Source organism: Brienomyrus brachyistius, chromosome 12 (assembly GCF_023856365.1).
Source record: "Brienomyrus brachyistius isolate T26 chromosome 12, BBRACH_0.4, whole genome shotgun sequence".
Taxonomy (NCBI): Eukaryota; Metazoa; Chordata; class Actinopteri; order Osteoglossiformes; family Mormyridae; genus Brienomyrus; species Brienomyrus brachyistius.
The window spans coordinates 18,648,357-18,666,060 of NC_064544.1; the positions used below are offsets into that span (position 1 = coordinate 18,648,357).

Here is a 17,704-nt window from a genome sequence, read left to right on the forward strand (position 1 = left end):
AAGAGGATGGGTTCAAAAATGACTGCACGACTGAATCAGCACCTCTGTGACTCAGGCCCGACAAAAAAACGTCGTTTATGTAGTAAGTTTCACAAGATGGAATTCATGACAGAGCTGACATTTGGAAACTGCCTTCATCCCACAATATGGGGGACAGTATGGACAACTATCCTGTGAGTCACTGGGTCTGATGATCTCCTGCGATCAGGGAAAATGGCACCATATTACTGGCCCTATGTTGTGAACACAGTTCAGTCGTACTGCTCCCAGGAGGACAATACCCACATAAACACCTATAAAGACGTTCAGGAGTAGGTTCTTCTTGAAGAATGATCCAATATCCCAGCACACACAGTTGAAGAAATTACAATAAATATTAAATCTGTGCCGAAGGCAAAAAAAAAAAAAAAAGTAGTTTATTTTTTTAGTTATTATAGGAGTTGATTGGGAGGAAACAATTAGTAAATTAACTGGGTACTTAGCATCTAGTAACTTGTTCCCTGTATGTGCAGTTCTGCTTTATTTCCCTAATTACTGCCGCTTGCTCACCATTCCCTCAGAAGCCGCGTCTCTTAAAAGCAGTGAATCATGCCTATTTTTACACAAGAGCTCCTTCACCTGCCCACGATACAGGCAGTGCAGCAAGGACAAGAATCTAATTAGCCTTAATAGATGTTCCTTGTCATGGGGAGGGGGGGGGGAGCCCGCCCCAGGCAGCACAGGGCAGGAGGCTGGGGTACAGTCGGGAGAGGATGCCAGTCCGTCTCAACCCACACGACACAGGGAGAACAAGCGAGACCCCAGCTCTTTTCTCACAAATACTTTAGTCTAGAATACACAGATACCAATTATATATACATCCTGTGCTGTGCGTATGGGTGAATAAATGGTTCTAGATGAATATAGCAGTAATAACTACTATGTAAAAAACAGTGACAGAAAAATATGACTGAAACACAGGAAAAGGATATAAACAAAGATCAAGCTTGTCAGGCACGTGGTGGGAAAACTGTTTTAATGCTGGAGATGCCAATAGGACGATTATTAACGATTACAGCTCATCCGCTGCCCAAGCACAGAACATGTAGGCAACTAAAACGTCAACAGGTGTTACGGGAGACGAGATGACTAGCGATTAACGCTCAGCCCCTCCCGGCAGCCGCGAGCATTTCGGTCCTCTGCCGTCTGTCCGGGTGGTACGGGATGAAGGTGTGGGTACGGGGCAGGATGGGGCGGCTGCCGGCGGAGGGGGGGGCTTCAGGTACATGCTGACTGAACCCCCATCGCCACCCAGCAAACCCCCCGGCTGTTCTGTGAAACACTCTAAAGGTATTTAAGACTCAAAGGGACTGACCTCTGTGCGTGCCGTTATCAGTGACGGCACCTTCCCTTACAAAATGAGATTTACACCACAAGTCCAACTCACTGTGAAGAACCACGAGATGCTATAAGTTCATACTAATGTACAAAGCTAATTTAATCTAAAACATTAAGCAGTAAAAAGAATTACTGTTAAATTTATCACTACGCATTATTTTTTTCCTCATATTAATTCCTTAAACAGTCTAGCTATTTAATAATTTAGAAATCATTTCCGAAACCAATAATCAGACCCACTTAACTCTCAAAGCATACCTACATTGTAAATACTCTTGTAAGCTGAACAGTTAGTTAATATATAAGCTTTTATAAAAACATTTGGGGTACTTAAGAAATACAGACACACTATCAGGCCTGTCTAAGCTTTACTTTGAAGTGATGATTAGAGTTTGTGGCTATCTCCAGCACAGAAGGTCATGGAAGGACGTGCATTTGGGACTGGGCATCATGGGAGTGCGGGTGGGGTTCATCTGCTCAGCTGAGTGTGTTGGTGGGCATGCAGTCGCACAGGGCTCTCCTTTCTGCCCGCAGGACCAAGCTCTCTGTCTGTAAAACACATGGGGGGGTGGGGTGTGAAGGTCAGGGTACCCAGAATGCCAGCGTCTGCCACACCCCCCTTCCTACTGACCACCACTGGGGCAAGGGAATGTGCTCATCTACATTAGTAACATGAAAAGGATGGATATTGAGGTGGAGTGTTAGGTTGGAGTGTTAGGTTGGAGTGTTAGGTTGGAGTAGAGAGTGCTAACCATCAGGACTGGTTAAAAAAAACACTCTTCAATTTAAGCTCTGCTTTTAAAGTGAATTGACATCCCAATAGCAGCGAAACTGAGTTTATGCACTTCAATAGGTAAAAAATGGGAATCATTATAAAATGTTTTAGAAAAATACAGAGTAATCATTGTTTAATAGAAATGCAAGAAAAGAAAACTACTAATCCAGCAATAATTTTATAACTTCTTGGCCAAATATAATTTGCTGAAGTTCTGTCATGGTCCATTAACACAATATGGCTGAAATGAAATCCACTCAGAAGATATTGCAGCAGAACCAAACAATTGAATCCCAGGAGCAAAACCCTAACAACACAATTACAGATCTGAGACAAAGACAATTTGCCTATTTTATTGAAGTGGACTAATGTGTCTGGTGCCATAACAACATTTCACTAGACTGTAATTGTTACTTTGAAACACTGTCGGCATACTGGGAAAGCTTACCCTTGAGTCAAGGTTGAAGGCCGTCTTCCTCAGATCTTGTAATGCCCTCTGCATAAATTCGAAAGCATGGCAGTCCACACAGGGTCTGCCTAAGACGGGCAGAGGCGCAGTCAGACACTTAGCATGCATGTACTGGTTTAAAACATTTGAAATATGTGGAAAATTAATCCCTGTAAATAAATCAATGAAATGCACAGAGGTGTATCAACTTTCTGACAGAGGATCCACGTGTAGTTTATGCAGCTTCGGCGAACACAGCCATATTCCTGAAAATATCATGAATTTTTCATTGGTGCAATACAAGTTTCATATGATTGTTTACATATTTGTGTCAGAAAACATATTTAGTGAATATGGGCATTTCAATGTTTCACTCAGAAGGTACACACCGCAATAAAATTTTAAGAAAATTTAATACGATTTTGTTTTATATCGTGTAATGAATTTCGGGGATGTCCTATATAAAAGCCCTTGGTATTCCGATGCGTATTCTCCACTACTGCAATCAGCATCAGAGCTATTCACAATTTCATCTCTAACTGATCGGCATCGTTTCGCTTTAATTTGTCAATCAATTGTTCAATATCAAATCTCAATCTCTGTTTTCAGGACAAACTCGACCAATGGTAAACATAATACCATGCAGGCATCAAACGTGCTTCATCGAATGTAGTATAAACGACTTACTCTCGGCCGGGATGACAGTCCCAGTTTCCTGGCTCGCTTCAGTCAGCCTGAAACAGAGCAGCTCGACTATCATCAGTAGCGCCACGGCAGCACAGACAGGCTGCAAGAAGCCTTTGGTCCTCATGCTGGTACCGAAAATCTCTGCAATAAAATGGAGAGGGGGCCGGGGCACGCTTAGCGGGGAGCCCTCTGCGTGCAGCCGCACACCGTGCACAAAATAAACACGCATGCAATAAATGCTAGTAATCTGGAAATACGCGGTAATCTGAACTACGGAAGGAAAAATAATATTGAAGCTGCAATGCAGGTGCACGATCGGAGCATCCTTTTTCCATTCATCAGTATCACCAAGGAAAGCAAACAAAAGAATCAGCTAAAAAAATCACATTACGATGATTACGTATTCGACACAGAAACGACAGCTGTGCTCCTGACGCTTGAAAAATATTAATTTAATTAAGCATTAATAACAGTTTTCGAAAAAGATTAATATATATATATATTTACCAATTGCCTTTGATGGAGAACAAAACGTTGCTAGTCGCCGCCTATAACTACCTTCTGAAGCTCGGTTTTGGCGTGCAGTAAGCGCACCGGTGCTTATTGTCCTTCACGGGCCACCGTAGGTTCAGGCCAAAACAGACGGCGTATTTGGGTCCCATGGCCACCGGCGCGTGGCGTGTAGTACTGGAAGTGTAGAAATTCATATAAAATTGTATATGTAAAAACATACTAACATAAAAGGGTATGATAATACAATTTACAGAAACACCAAGTCTGGTTTAGGAGTTGAATATAAGGTAGTTTGTGCTATATTTTACAACGAGGGGAAGGAAACTGCGTGACGTATTAGGTAACATATTAATTAAGTGCATTCTGAACAAACGAATAGTCATTTTCCCAGTTATCAGGGTTATGAACAGTTTTGCTTTTTTCGGACTGACGAAATTGCCGTCTGCTGCATTGATAGCGGGTTTAACTGATGGCTGAAAGCTGCGTAAGCAGAGAGATCGGCTTGAAAGCGGCGCGGCTGCCGACTATGTGCGGCGCCATTTTGCCGTACGGCGGGGGCCCAGCGGAGCATCATGGGGGCCCTGCCCGCAGCGTGTTTAGTTAGGGTAGCCTGTTAAAATGCCGAACACCGTTTACTTCTTTTTCCAAGATGGCGTCGATGAGGGACAGCGACACCGGCCTCTGGCTGCACAACAAGCTGGGATCCACGGACGAGCTGTGGGCGCCCTCCAGCATTGCCTCGCTGCTGACCGTGTCCGTGATCGACAACATACGCCTGTGTTTTTCCAGTTTGTCCCCCCCGGTTAAGCTCAAGCTGCTGCTTGGGATGCTGCATCTCCCGCGGCGCACCGTGGACGAGGTGGGTCCCTGCGAGCCGCGCTCTGAGTCGGGGCGCTGAGATCGGTCTGCAAGGCGCCGGCTGGCGATCCCCCGGGCGTGGCCGCCGTGCAGCCCGGGTAGTGGTGCCGGTCGCTCCATGCATTCCGGACCCGGCGGTATCCGGGTTCCCCTTGCAAATATTCTGGACGTGAGTCGGAGTTTCACGTTGCGCTCCTTCAGTTGTCAGCTGGCAGCCGCAGCATTTTGCGCGATGTTTGCGCGCATTCTGCACAGACAGGCGCGTACAGCAACGGAATCTGCGGCGGGTTCGTCTGTGGTCCTGGTTCGAGGAGGAAGGGAGGGTTGAGATGACCACGTTGTTTATGGACGATCGCCGATGTTTTTAGGCTGTTCAGCTTTGCAGTTAGCGTGGCTGTCCGGGTTTTTGGGATCGGTTTGCTTTATGGTGCCGGAGGATCCCGATTCGAGCCGTGCGCCATGTGCTGACATGTCCAAGTGGACCCGCCGAGGGACCGCCCTCTCCTCACCCTGCCTTGGAGATGGAGATCCCATCAAAACATACATGTATCACCAGTAATTCGCCTCGTATTTGCTTTAATAGATGGCTGTTTCCATGTGTGTCAGAAGTGCTTTTGGATTTTTAAGAACTTTAAATTAAAATAATGGAGTGTTTTTGACGATGTTTTATTGGTTGTCAAATAGTTTTTTTTTTTACATTTATTGTTCAGATCTGCAATTGGGTGAAACGGGATTTTATTTTAGAATTAAATGTCTGCATTCTATTACTCTTTAAATGTGACATCAGTATAAGCTTCACAGCTCTGAACGGGGATTTTAAAATCTATTAGCTTCTGGATGTAGTAAATAGGGAAGGTAGTTACTAGATGAATATCTCTTTCAGTATAAAACCCTTACTGAAAAAAATCTCCATCTGTGGATGGATGGATGGATGGATGGATATATATGCATCCAGGTAGAGCTGGGCGATGTTTGAATAAAATATTATATTGTTATTATAAACTTTCATATTGTAATCAATTTTAATATTTCAAACAGTAGCCAAAACACTGGTTTTCTTACATAATTAACAGTTGTAATTCACTGTTAAACAAATTCCATCAAGGCGTGAGTCTGGTGTTGGCATAATTTATCGTTATATCTGTCTCCGTAACTATTAGTAAAACAATTTGGTTATCATAATCATAAAAACTCAAAGCCACCTATAATATTTTACTGTTTTCTACATATGAATTTTGTAGTATCATAATAAATAGGTATGTTGTGAAAATCTCAGAAAATATAGCTCAGCTATTCAGTTTAAATCCCTATCTTCATTCATAGCCCTGTCTCTCAGCGCCACGATAGCTGGCCTGGAAGGTCTAGTGACCTTAACGCCGATGTCTAGTGGGCCTGTGTTATGTACGGGGTGACTGTCGTCCTTCGTGTCCTCGTCTCGGCAGATGAAGGAGGCTCTTAATGAGATCATCCAGCTGGCCACGCTGGACTCGGAACCGTGGGTCCTGATGGTGGCCGACATCCTTAAGTCTTTCCCAGAGACGGGCTCCCTTAACCTGGACCTGGAGGAGCAGAACCCCAATGTGCAGGACATCCTGGGGGAGCTGAGGGAGAAAGGTGGGGGCCACCGGGGGCAGTGATGATGTCAGAGAGATGTCAGCGTGTCATTCGTGGGTCAGGCAGCCTCTGTTGATTAATGTCACTGTCAGGATATAAATCTGCACAAGCTGGCTTTTGTAGGTATGAATCAGCAGTTTGACAACTTTACCTGTAATACAGTGAATCCTCAGCTATTGTTATCCATTTTTATCTACTTATTTATACTAAATAATTCTGGTGGTGGCTGCAGTTATGTTCTGCAGTTAAGTGCATGATGTGACCTGCTAGCTAAAGACCACCATTTGCTTCAGTTGTTAGCATTAGCCTGTACCTATGATATCTTTAAGGGTACAGTTCAGTAGGATTAATTTAGTTTTATTAGAAGTTCCCCAAAATGTAGGGGGTCAAAGGTGAAACTGAGGGCTCGTTGCGAGTCGCTTCTGTGACGGGATGCCGTCGGAGGTTTTGTTGCGTCAGGATTGGTGGTGAGCCTCCATCGTGCAGGGAGACGATTGGCCGCTTCCCCTGCTGACCCCGCCCCCCTCTGCTCCACAGTCAACGAGTGTGAGGCTTCGGCCTTGCTGCCCCTGGAGTGTCAGTACCTGAACAAGAACGCCTTGACGACCCTGGTGGGGCCGCTCACGCCTCCCATCAAGCACTTCCAGCTGAAGAGGAAGCCCAAGAGCGCCACCCTGAGGGCAGAGCTGCTGCAGAAATGTAAAGGCGAACGTCTCTCCGCTACGCTGTGCCTCCGCTCATTTTCCACTGCTTGGACAGGTAGCGTTTTGGGACAGTAGCTGCTCGACTCATTAAGTCATTCTGTTCCTGCTTCCCCCGACACGGTAGCCACGGAAACAGCACAGCAGCTGAAGAAGACAGCCGGAGTGCCTTTCCATGCCAAGGGGCGGGGCCTGGTGAAGAAGATCGACACCACAAGTGAGCCCACCTCCCCGACCAAAACATGCATGGGTGGGGGGGGGCTCTGTGCACCGTGGCAGTGTGTGTGGCCTGTATGCATGAGGTTCATGCCCTAGTTAAAATATCGTTCAGTGGGGAGCTGTACCCAAAAATGGACCGATTGTGTTAATTGCCAGAAGGTTCCCAGTGTATCCAAAAGAACGAGCTCTTTGTTGTCTGAAGTATCCGGCCTCTCTGTCGCCCAGTGACATTCTTCTTGCACTGTAGATTTATGCTGTCTGCAGTTTTTTCCCCTTGGTATCAGTACCTATATGTTTTATTACTTTGGTGTTTGCACTAAAAGGCCCGGGTTACACTGCCCTTCCTCCCTGGCTCTCCCTAACATTCCCATGATTCTTTGCTGATGTCATATGACCCGTCTTGAACTCCTGTAGATTTGTCAGTGTTTTGTGTTTTTTTTTTTTTTTTTGCGGCCTTTCATTACAAAATGTGATTGTACTTTATAGAGCAGATAATTGCTCTGCTGATTACTGTCTAAAGACATTTAGTTGGAACCAGAAGCAGGCCTCCGATAGTGTGAGCATTGTGAAGCTGCCAGGTACCTGTCAGAATACACACGTCAGAGTAGGGAACGCAGAAATGTCCACTGCTTGTGTAAATGTGTCAGGCTTTCTGTATTGTCAGAGGCCCCTTGTCAGGTCCTGACGTGCACCTCCCTGTGCCCCCCAGCTCCCCTCAAGGGCATCCCGAAAGCCCCCTTCCGGAGCCCCACTGCCCCCAGCATGTTCAGCCCCCCCAGCAACAGGACGCCCATCGCACCCGTGCGGACACCATTGCGCAAGGAGCGTGGGGTCAAGGTGAGCATGTTTCACGCTGGTGGAGCGTGAATGAGCCTCAGGACCGTGTGAAATCGCACCGTTACGGCCGAATGCCGACAGTGAGCCTGACATGTGCTAAACGGGGTGTGTTGATGTCCTCAGTTGTTAGATATCTCCGAGCTGGACATGGTGGGCGCCGGAAGAGAAGCCAAGAGGCGGAGAAAGACGCTGGGTGAGCCCACGCCCCGTCACCGCTGCGGTCAGGGCTTCAAGTGTGACATGGTGTTTCTCACAGTAGGCTGTCTGCCAGAAAGCCACGTTCTCCTGTAAAGTCACTCTAGTCAGTAGCGATAGTAAAGCTGAGGACTGTGGGAGTTTGGCCTTCGCCGCACTGGATTGTGGGTATTGTAGTCCTGCTCTTGCCTATGTGATCACCTCGTACACGTTGTTGCTCCAGATACCGAAGTGGGCGAGAAGGTTGCCAAAGAAGAAGCGGTGGTGGAGAACACCACGCCCGACTACGCCGCCGGCCTGGTGTCCGCGCAGGTGTGTAAGCATCTCCCTGCCCCCCCCCCACGTTGCACGCTCTGTACCTCACGTGGGACTGATCTGTCTCTCTGCAGAAACTGGGCTCCCTGAACAATGAGGGCACGCTGCCGTCCACCAGCTACCTGCCCGCCACGCCCAGCATGGTTCCATCCTCGTCCTACATTCCCAGCTCCGAGACGCAGCCGGGTGAGTCCTCGCCCCCACTGTGCCCCTCATGGTGTGTCCCTCCCCCTACTCACTGGCTCTCTGTGCACCCCACCCCACCCCTCAAAATCCAGCCAACGTGGCAGCGTCGGGTCGCGAGCCTCTGCCGTCCAACAGGCAGCCAGAGGAGACAGCAGCCCTCAGCGTCACCCTCCCACCCCAGTTCAAGCAGCGCCCCCCCATGTACAACAGCGGCAGCAGCCCTGCGGCCCCCACCTCACCTGCCACTCCCACCAGCACGCCGGCCAATCCCACGCCGCCGCCTGCCTCTACGGCCACGCCCCAGGAGCAGCCTGCCCAACCTCCGCCCGCCCAGGCTGCCTCCACCCCTGCTCCCCCGTCACAGCAACCCAAGAAGAACCTCTCCCTCACGGTGAGATCTCCACCGTGCTGCTCTTGACGCCGAATAGGAAACCCCCCCCCCAGGCCAGGGCTGACGCTGCCGTATCTCCCCCACAGAGAGAACAGATGTACGCCGCACAGGAGATGTTCAAGACCGCGAACAAAGTCACGCGGCCGGAGAAGGCGCTCATCCTGGGCTTCATGGCGGGATCCCGAGGTACCGCTGCCCACGGGCTGCTCTGCCATATCCCTGAGTCGTTGGTTTGCTTTTGATTTTCCTAATTTGGTTTTATTTTAATATCATTTTCAAATTTAACTTGAAACCCAGTTTCGTTTTAGTTTTCATTTGATTTTTAAAATTTATTTTAAAGATGTTTAGTTTTTGTATATTCGTTTCGGTTTAGTTTTAGTAATTTTACTTCCATGGATAGACTGAAACTTGTAGAGCTATTTTATGTGTCGGATCTTTATAGAATCTTACATGAATGAAGCGTGTAACATACTGCAAAATGAGCATGTTCCAGGTATCATTGATGGTAATTAAAGATAAAGAAATCATTACTTTAGCTAAATGGTATTTAAAAATGGTAACAAAGTATTTGACATTTGCTTATATTTTAGTTTAGTTTTGGATAGAATAGTTATAGTTATTTTGGTATCTTACTTTGTTTCAGTTTACAAGAATGTTTTCTTATAGTTTTATTTTTAGTTGTTGTTAAGCCGTTAGTCTCCTAGTCGAGAGTTCTGTCCTGAGGAAGGCGCTGTGCTTCACGCTCCCCCCGTGTCTGCAGAGAACCCGTGTCCGGAGCAGGGCGACATCATCCAGATCAAGCTGAGCGAGCACACGGAGGTGCTGCCCAAGGCTGACGGCACCGGCAGTACCACCATGCTGGTGGACACCGTCTTCGAGATGAACTATTCCACGGGCCAGTGGACCCGCCTGAAGAAGTACAAGCCCATCACCAACGTCTCGTGAGGGGGGCGGGGCTGGGCGGGGCTGGGCGGGGCTTCTCGTAACCCTCCCATTTAAAAAAAAAAAACAAAAACAAAAAAGATGGGGGGAGAACAGGAAGTGGGCCAGATCCAGCTTGTAAAGTTGGGGGGGGGGGGGGGGGGGGTTTGGATTTGGGGTACAGGATGGAGATGGGGGCAAAGTGTGGTGACATCCCGTGCGGGTGGAGGTTCGGGTGGAGATCCGCTGAAGCTCACGGAGCCCCCCCCCCCCCCCCCTTACTCTGCCCGCCGTCGCCCCTGGGCAGGGACCTAACAGAACTCTATTTTTTTGGTTTCGTTTTTAAAGCCCGTTGAGATTCCGCAGTTCGCGCCGGGTGGCCTGGGCGCATGTTTCGGCGTGAGGATGTGAGCAGTGTGTGCAGATTCCCGCCCGTTAGACACAGACGCAGCATATGACACGATCCTCCTCTTTTTTTTTTTTTCTTTTTTTTTTGTTGTCAAGTTGTTTTTGAAGCATTTTGGTGGATGTTTGTATTTTCAGCCTTAAGAAGGGAAGAAATAAACCACAAACTGTCTTGGTGTCACTGTCCGACTGTTATGCTTCTTCTCTACTTTCTGTTTTAGTTCTCGGCTCACAAAATCCCTCTGCTCACGCTCGCGGTGTCCTAGACGTGAGACAGCTGGAGGGAGGGAGAGGCCGGGCTAAGTTGCACCCACTTGCCCTTTTAAGTGTCCTGCCGTAGCTGGTTCTGCACGCACAGCCGGAACCCGCCGCAGCCCTGTGCTCTCTGCTGGCAGATGTGGCCAGATTCCACAGACATAAGAGGGCAGTTATTGGTGATCTAAGCTCTCCTAACTCATATGAATGGAACTAGTAATAGGTCACTTATTTTCTTGCTGGCTAGTCCAGTTATTTTCTATAATTAGTAGCAAAGGTGAGATCATTCAGCCTAGCACTGATACACTGCGGCTTTGTGTCAGGGCAGCAATGAGTCTGAGTAAACTGCCTAAGGCCTGTAAGGCGCCCCCTTTTGGCCGAAAGCCATATTACACACAAACTTCTTTTGGCTGTTCCTCCAGCTTGAAGTGGCCCGGATCTTTGGGTTGGTCACTCATTGGCAGGTGCCTTTTAAGAGCTGTCGCACGCTGTCGAGGCCCACGTGCAGTCTGCCCTGTTAAAATATCACATGGGTAGAACGCCTTGAGCAGATCAAGCAGCCTTGGGTTTTGGGAGCATGAACCTGTTTTTATGCAGAACTTTCAGAGTTATCCTACAGAGTTTGTTACAGCTGCACTCAAATGCTCCTTTATCCCCCGTACCCTGAGTTACAGAAACCACTGCTATTTACATTTTACTGATTTGCCGCAAAGACATTTGCTCCCCCGAGTGAAAACAGAGTAATAAATCAATGTAAACATTGAGTATTGGGGAAAGGAGGGTTCAGGCCGTGTCAGACTTTGCTGTTAAGGAAGAGTTCAGGCGTAACGTCCGAGCAGGAATGGAGCTCACAAGTCTTGTCCTTCCTCAAAATTTTGTAAGGATGCTGATGTTGATTCTTGCGCTTGTGGTGACCTTCTCCAGCTCCATGACACTCACGTTATGATAATGGTCCAGGCTGTTACTCTCCGGCAGATCCTGTTGTAGGAGAAAGAGGTTTAACTGTGATGTCATGCTTGGCAGGTGGCGTTTCAAGGTTCAAGGTTAATTTATTGTCATCATACATGTATAAAGAGTGATGAAACAACACTTCTCCATGGCCCCGGTGCAACATATTGTAACATATAGTATACTTAACATCACAGTAACAGGGCGTGCAGGTGCAAACAGACAGTAAATAAATAGTGCAGAGATGTAAACTTCGTATCATTTGTGCAGTTGCATGGGTGAGGTCCAACCACACTGACCAGGTCTCTCCCACTGCTTGGTAGTTCCTCACCACAACTTTGACTTCAAGACCAGAGGCCAGTATTTTAATTTGCACCAGACTGACCTTTATTCCATGTCATGTACGCTTGTTGTGACCAGAGGCAGACATTTCAGCTTTAGGAAGTACAAATACAGACCGAGATTTTGTTTCACCAAGCAATTGAGTATAATGAGCCTCAGAGTGCTCAACCGTTTGTCTGAAACAAAATCTTGGGCTGGATTTTTACTTTCTGGACCTGAAATGTCCACCACTGGTTGTCACCCACCAAACAGATCAATAGGTCTTTGAATCTCCTAAATTTAAAAAGTGAAGAAGCAACAAGTGGGTTTTGGCGACAGGTGAGGGTGATAACGTCACACATCCACCCAGTTTTCCATGACTCTCTTGGACAGGGTGACGGTGAGCAGGGGACGCCTTGGATGGGCTGCTACCGAGGTGTGGCCAGACCTCGTGCCAGAAGATCCCGCAATATTAAAAGGTGACGATATTTCTCCTGGAGGTGAAAAGCTGTCTCACGGAGCAGCATCCAGCTGCAGGCAGCGTGACATTCGCTGATGCCCCTGCTACTTTCAAATTGTGTGGCAGCATTTCAGGTACCCAGTGGAAACGAGAAACGGTGAGAGAGTGACATACAAGATTCAAACAAATTGTAAGCACTGTAAGAAAATATTGCCATACACTGCGGCTAGTTAAAACATTTAAAAATGCACCTGCATTCTTTTGCATTGTAGCACTTTCAGCCAAATAAAGGCTATTTTTCCAGTTATGCATTGAAGTTTGCTTAATTATAAATATCACAGTATCATCGCGTTCTCGTGAATCCAATGTCATGTATCATCTCTCGTGAGCTGGGTGTATCGTCACACCCCTAGCTGCTACTGCAGTGCATAATTCAGCAGGGACACTGTGGTCAGCTAACAATCAAGATGGAACAAAAGCTGAAAGCTACAATCACTTCCAAAAAACAGAAGAACAGGCGCCAGGCGCTGCTCTTATCTTGCCTTTCAGCTCTAGACATGAGGTTCATGACCCTCAAAACTGTTAGCCTTTTGTCTATTGTTTTTGAGCGTTGTTATGACAACACAAGGCTGGTCAGATGCTAACATACCCAGTAACCATAGCGACATAAAGAGTAATAAGACCCAAGGATCGGTCGCGCACCTACACTTTCAGAGGCGAGGGGGAACTTCAAGGTAACTGCTGCTCCTGTCCCAAGAGTCATGCTATGACGGGTCATATTAGGCGAATCAGGCAGGGACCGTCGAGGCTCTGCAGCATTGAGCCCCAGGTAGCCACTGCACTTGCAGACCTCGTTAGCCATGGCTCCCAACCCTCCCACATGTACATTTTAGGTACGAACGTATGAGCACTGCACACAGGAGATAGAGCCATTAATGCTGGATATGGATGTGGGTAGGCTGGCCTGAAGGTGGTGTTTGGCTCAGTCGGTTAGGACTGTAACAGAAGGTTGTTGGTTCGAATCCCAGGGTTGGGAGATTGATCTGACCATTGGGCCCTTGGGAGAGGAAATTAAGCCCCACTTGCTCCAGGAGTGCTAAATACTAGCTGACCCTGCACTGTGACCCCCCCCCTAAGCTTGCTCTCACATATCTGTCTGTAGTATAAGAGCAAGAGTAAATGAGTAAAGTGATTCTATTGTGTGGCTGCCCTTCCCAGGGCCAGTGAGATGGTCTGTGGTAGATAGCATCAGAATGTTTGATCTACTAGGTTACACAAGGGCACATTCTGCCTGGAGTAAGCAGTGCTATCTTGTAGGTGAGATTAGATGAGCCACATGGCCTGTGTGTGTGCAGTTCTGCTCCTGGTCATGGAGAAATTCTTTCTGTTTGTCTAACTGAGGAAAAACACCCTTCCCGAGGCATCACAAAACCATTGTCACATCTGTGAGCATTATTTATGAGTTCCCCCTAAAGCCCATCTGTGAGCGCCGTTTATGAGTTCCCCCTAAAGCCCATCTGTGAGCGTCCTTTATGAGTTCCGCCTAAAGCCCATCTGTGAGCGTCGTTTATGAGTTCCCCCTAAAGCCCATCTGTGAGCGTCCTTTATGAGTTCCGCCTAAAGCCCATCTGTGAGCGTCGTTTATGAGTTCCCCCTAAAGCCCATCTGTGAGCGTCCTTTATGAGTTCCCCCTAAAGCCCATCTGTGAGCGTCCTTTATGAGTTCCGCCTAAAGCCCATCTGTGAGCGTCGTTTATGAGTTCCCCCTAAAGCCCATCTGTGAGCGTCGTTTATGAGTTCCCCCTAAAGCCCATCTGTGAGCGTCCTTTATGAGTTCCCCCTAAAGCCCATCTGTGAGCGTCCTTTATGAGTTCCGCCTAAAGCCCATCTGTGAGCGTCGTTTATGAGTTCCCCCTAAAGCCCATCTGTGAGCGTCGTTTATGAGTTCCCCCTAAAGCCCATCTGTGAGCACCGTTTATGAGTTCCCACTAAAGCCCATCTGTGAGCGCCGTTTATGAGTTCCCCCTAAAGCCCATCTGTGAATGAGCAATCAGGACACAGAGTTTAGTGTGGGAGTACGATATGTCCTCAAAGACATACCTACTGACCAGAAGCTGACTTATTGCCATTATAATATGTACAGAACGCGTCCCCTGAAATCTGCTGGCATCTACACTTATAGCACTATATATATGATTTTCATTTATCTGTGAGTCATATAGTCACACACACCCCCCCTCCCCGCCACCAAGATTTTCTGTCATCCAGGAGAGCAGACTGTAGATGGCTCAAATTAGCGTCAGAATTCAATTAACAATTTAGCTTTTGGTAATTACTTTTTTTTTTTTTTATGCATCTTACTAGACCTTTAATTTAAACTTTTGACATAATTTCTATGTCATAATAAGAGCTTCTCACTTTCTGACGCAGGATTGGATTGCCCCACATTTGACGGCCGGGGGCGGGGCATACCACAATAACTTTTGCCAAACACTTTTTCAGAATAGGATGGGGGAATCCCCCCCCCCCCCCGGTATATTTTGAGGGCCCACATACCCATCGGTCCACCAGGAAAACGTCCAGTATGCCAAATGTCCTGTGCAGCCCTGCTCTAACAGAATACGTACGTTCACATAGACAAGTGAATGGAAACACACTCAGGCATTAAGCGTGGGCTGCCCTTATAGTCAGCTGGAGCTGTCGGGTTCTAACCACAAGGGGGCGCCAGTTCCTTCTGAAGGAGTTCGAAGCCTGCGCTCATTTGAAAATAACAGCCTCTGCAATGCAGGTTAGTGGGTGAGACCAAGTATGTATAACAATCACTCCTGGATTCTTGGGTTTCACTTACTCTTCTTTCTCTTGACATTTGAGACGTGAAATGTCGCATGAAATGCGTACAGAACTATATAATATCAAATCACAGACAACAAAAGGTTTAATTGGCCATCAATATAATACTTCATTTTTGCTTCCCTCAGCCTGCTCTACAATTGGCTGTGCAATCACCTATGTAAAAATTGATTAGCAGAAGGAGCCAGCACTGAATGCCTGTAATTATCCTGACACTGCTGCAATACCTATTGAGATGTTTGGGAGACAGGCTGCACATTTCGGCTGCTCCTTGCACTAAGCTGTGTGGACACTCTTAATATGCCGGGTCTTTCAGACCCCTCCCAAAAGCTGGCAAGTTAATTATGTATTACCGAACACCCCTCCAATATGTAACCACCAGGGAAACACACCGACTTCTTAAAAGTACTTTTCATACATAAATAGGCCCAGTCTCCTTCCATTGATCCTTTTCTACATTTGGTTGACTAGCTCACAGATCACCAGTCCAGCTTATTCACTTATTATTGCCACACAACCAGACATCATCAGTCATGTCTTATACTGTAGTTCACTATGGTGAAGAAGATGTCACGGCATGAGTTATATTCTGAAGAGCTCAAAGAATCCCACAGCTTAATTTGCTTCTGGATTTTCATGGGCAGCACAGGCCAAAGCACAGTTTTCAAGGTGACTTCCCCATGATGGAAGCAGCTGTGAGCAGAGAGCTGATATTCATCCCATAGATGCTGAGCTCGACATGCTGCAAAGGCAACACTGCCTTGATAAATTAGTAAGTAGCACAACCACATAATCCCCGTGACCCTGAGCAGGATAAGGCCTTAGGAGATTGATGGACAACTGCATAATAAACGCTAAATTGCATTGTGCGAATCCGCCGTTTGAATGATCTTTCATACCCTTGTTTTTGACAGCTGCCACAGAAAAATGAATGTGAATGAATAAATAATCAGTGAGATCTACACAATGCGTGTTGGTGAATGTGTTTCCACGCATCTTTACACGATGTCAGGCAGGATGGCTCAATAATAATAATAATAATAATAATAATAATAACAATAATAGTAGTAGTAGTAGCGATAGTAATGCAACCGCAAACATTATTATTATTGTTGTTATTCTAATGTTACCACAAGCATATTATTATTATTATTATTATTATTTATTATTATTTATTATTATTATATGAGGTGGTGCTTTATTGATTCTAAAGTGGAAATTAGGGGTTAATCCCTTTAAATAATTTCTTCCTGAAAAGAGATCGCCTGTGCTGGACTTTGACCATGATACGCAGAGAATTAACTGCAGACGAATAGAAAGCAAAATGCCGGGCAGCCGCCCCGCACGCCTGCTCCCGCGTCGCTTCGGCATTTTCCGCCGAATCCGAGCTCCAGGCGGAGATCAGCGGGCCGGACCCGCCCCACCGCCCAGTTGGGGCTCCTCCAATAAGAGCGGGGACTGAGGAGCGTCCGGACATGGCCGAGAGCAGCGGGGAGAGGGGAGCCGAGCAGCACCGGGACTCGGTCCGTAACGAGCAGCTCCGGCGGTTCTGATTAGTGCGATTAATAAGAAATAAGCTGCTGGAGAAAGGAGACGCCACGGCGAGGAGAGGGAGCCAGCCCGGTGCTTGGACGCGTACCTGGCGGGGCACCTCGGACAGGTAAGCCGGCATCGCCTCCGGTATTTCACTTTTTTTAATGAGCAATATGGCTGTTTTGGTCACTAGGTTGCGCCGTATTGCGCGTCGGCGAAATTCGTTCGATAGGCGAGTGCAGCACGTCCTCCGGCGCCGGCGGAGCGCCGGGATGCGCTGAGGCGGACGCGCTCCGGCTGCCTTGATAATTGATGATCCGCAGTGGGGCGGGAGAGTCGCCGCTGCACACTGGCTGCTCTGCCGGGCCGGAGACGCTTCTGCGGGCTGCGCACTGTCCGCTGTCCGGCAGCGTTATGGAACGGGGGGTTAAACGGCCGGGCCGCTAACTGCGGCTTGCGGGAGGCGGTATCACGCATCGCGCAGTGACCTGCATGGGCTCCGGCAGCCGCCTCTCCGCTCCTCCGTAATAAAAGCTCCATTTTCTCTTTCGCAGCGGCGGGTTCCTCCCCCCGACCCCCCCCTCCCACCTACCTTCTCATCACTGCGTTGAATGCGGCTCAGCTGAACGGGGACTAGACTACGGGGAGAAGCAGCATAACGCCGGCGGGGGACAGCGGCTGCTCGGCCGCGAAGAGGACGTGGTGTCTGTGGGCAGGAGCCCGGCTGGACGCACGCAGGGGCCGCCCGACGCCGTTCTTTCCGTGGGGATACCGGCCTTTTAGGAACACGTCTTCAGCGCGTCTTCGCGAAAAAGAGCCCGGAAGGCGGCAGTTATTCCGAATCTCCTCCCGTCGCCGAGCGGACATGTAAACACCCGGGGTGGCACCTACATCGC

General features: G+C 47.9%; 2 protein-coding genes and 1 long non-coding RNA gene across 4 annotated transcripts; 1 reads left to right on the forward strand and 2 right to left on the reverse strand.

Annotated features, from left to right (window-relative positions):
- Positions 1 to 1,000: 1,000 nt before the first annotated feature.
- c12h4orf48 (chromosome 12 C4orf48 homolog) lies at positions 1,001 to 3,933 on the reverse strand. The gene is made up of 4 exons (XM_048971357.1): positions 3,795 to 3,933; positions 3,288 to 3,428; positions 2,601 to 2,689; positions 1,001 to 1,926 (listed from the first exon to the last, which is right to left on the reverse strand). The coding sequence occupies exons 2-4, from the start codon at positions 3,409 to 3,411 to the stop codon at positions 1,855 to 1,857; spliced, it is 285 nt and encodes a 94-aa protein (XP_048827314.1). The 5' UTR covers positions 3,412 to 3,428; positions 3,795 to 3,933; the 3' UTR covers positions 1,001 to 1,854.
- Positions 3,934 to 3,942: 9 nt separating this feature from the next.
- On the forward strand, positions 3,943 to 10,091 carry nelfa (negative elongation factor complex member A). Of its 2 annotated transcripts, XM_048971288.1 has the most exons (12): positions 3,943 to 4,140; positions 4,450 to 4,659; positions 6,101 to 6,272; positions 6,810 to 6,971; positions 7,101 to 7,190; positions 7,902 to 8,029; positions 8,153 to 8,222; positions 8,448 to 8,536; positions 8,614 to 8,725; positions 8,818 to 9,116; positions 9,203 to 9,302; positions 9,877 to 10,091. In XM_048971288.1, the coding sequence occupies exons 2-12, from the start codon at positions 4,450 to 4,452 to the stop codon at positions 10,059 to 10,061; spliced, it is 1,617 nt and encodes a 538-aa protein (XP_048827245.1). In that variant the 5' UTR covers positions 3,943 to 4,140; the 3' UTR covers positions 10,062 to 10,091. The 2 variants fall into 2 exon arrangements, with proteins under 2 accessions (XP_048827245.1, XP_048827243.1); XM_048971286.1 differs by having other exon boundaries at positions 3,943 to 4,659.
- A 401-nt stretch (positions 10,092 to 10,492) lies between these two features.
- LOC125705041 (uncharacterized) lies at positions 10,493 to 17,538 on the reverse strand. Its single transcript, XR_007381334.1, has 2 exons — positions 17,401 to 17,538; positions 10,493 to 11,675 (listed from the first exon to the last, which is right to left on the reverse strand). It is a non-coding gene; the product is annotated as an uncharacterized LOC125705041 (long non-coding RNA).
- Positions 17,539 to 17,704: the final 166 nt, after the last annotated feature.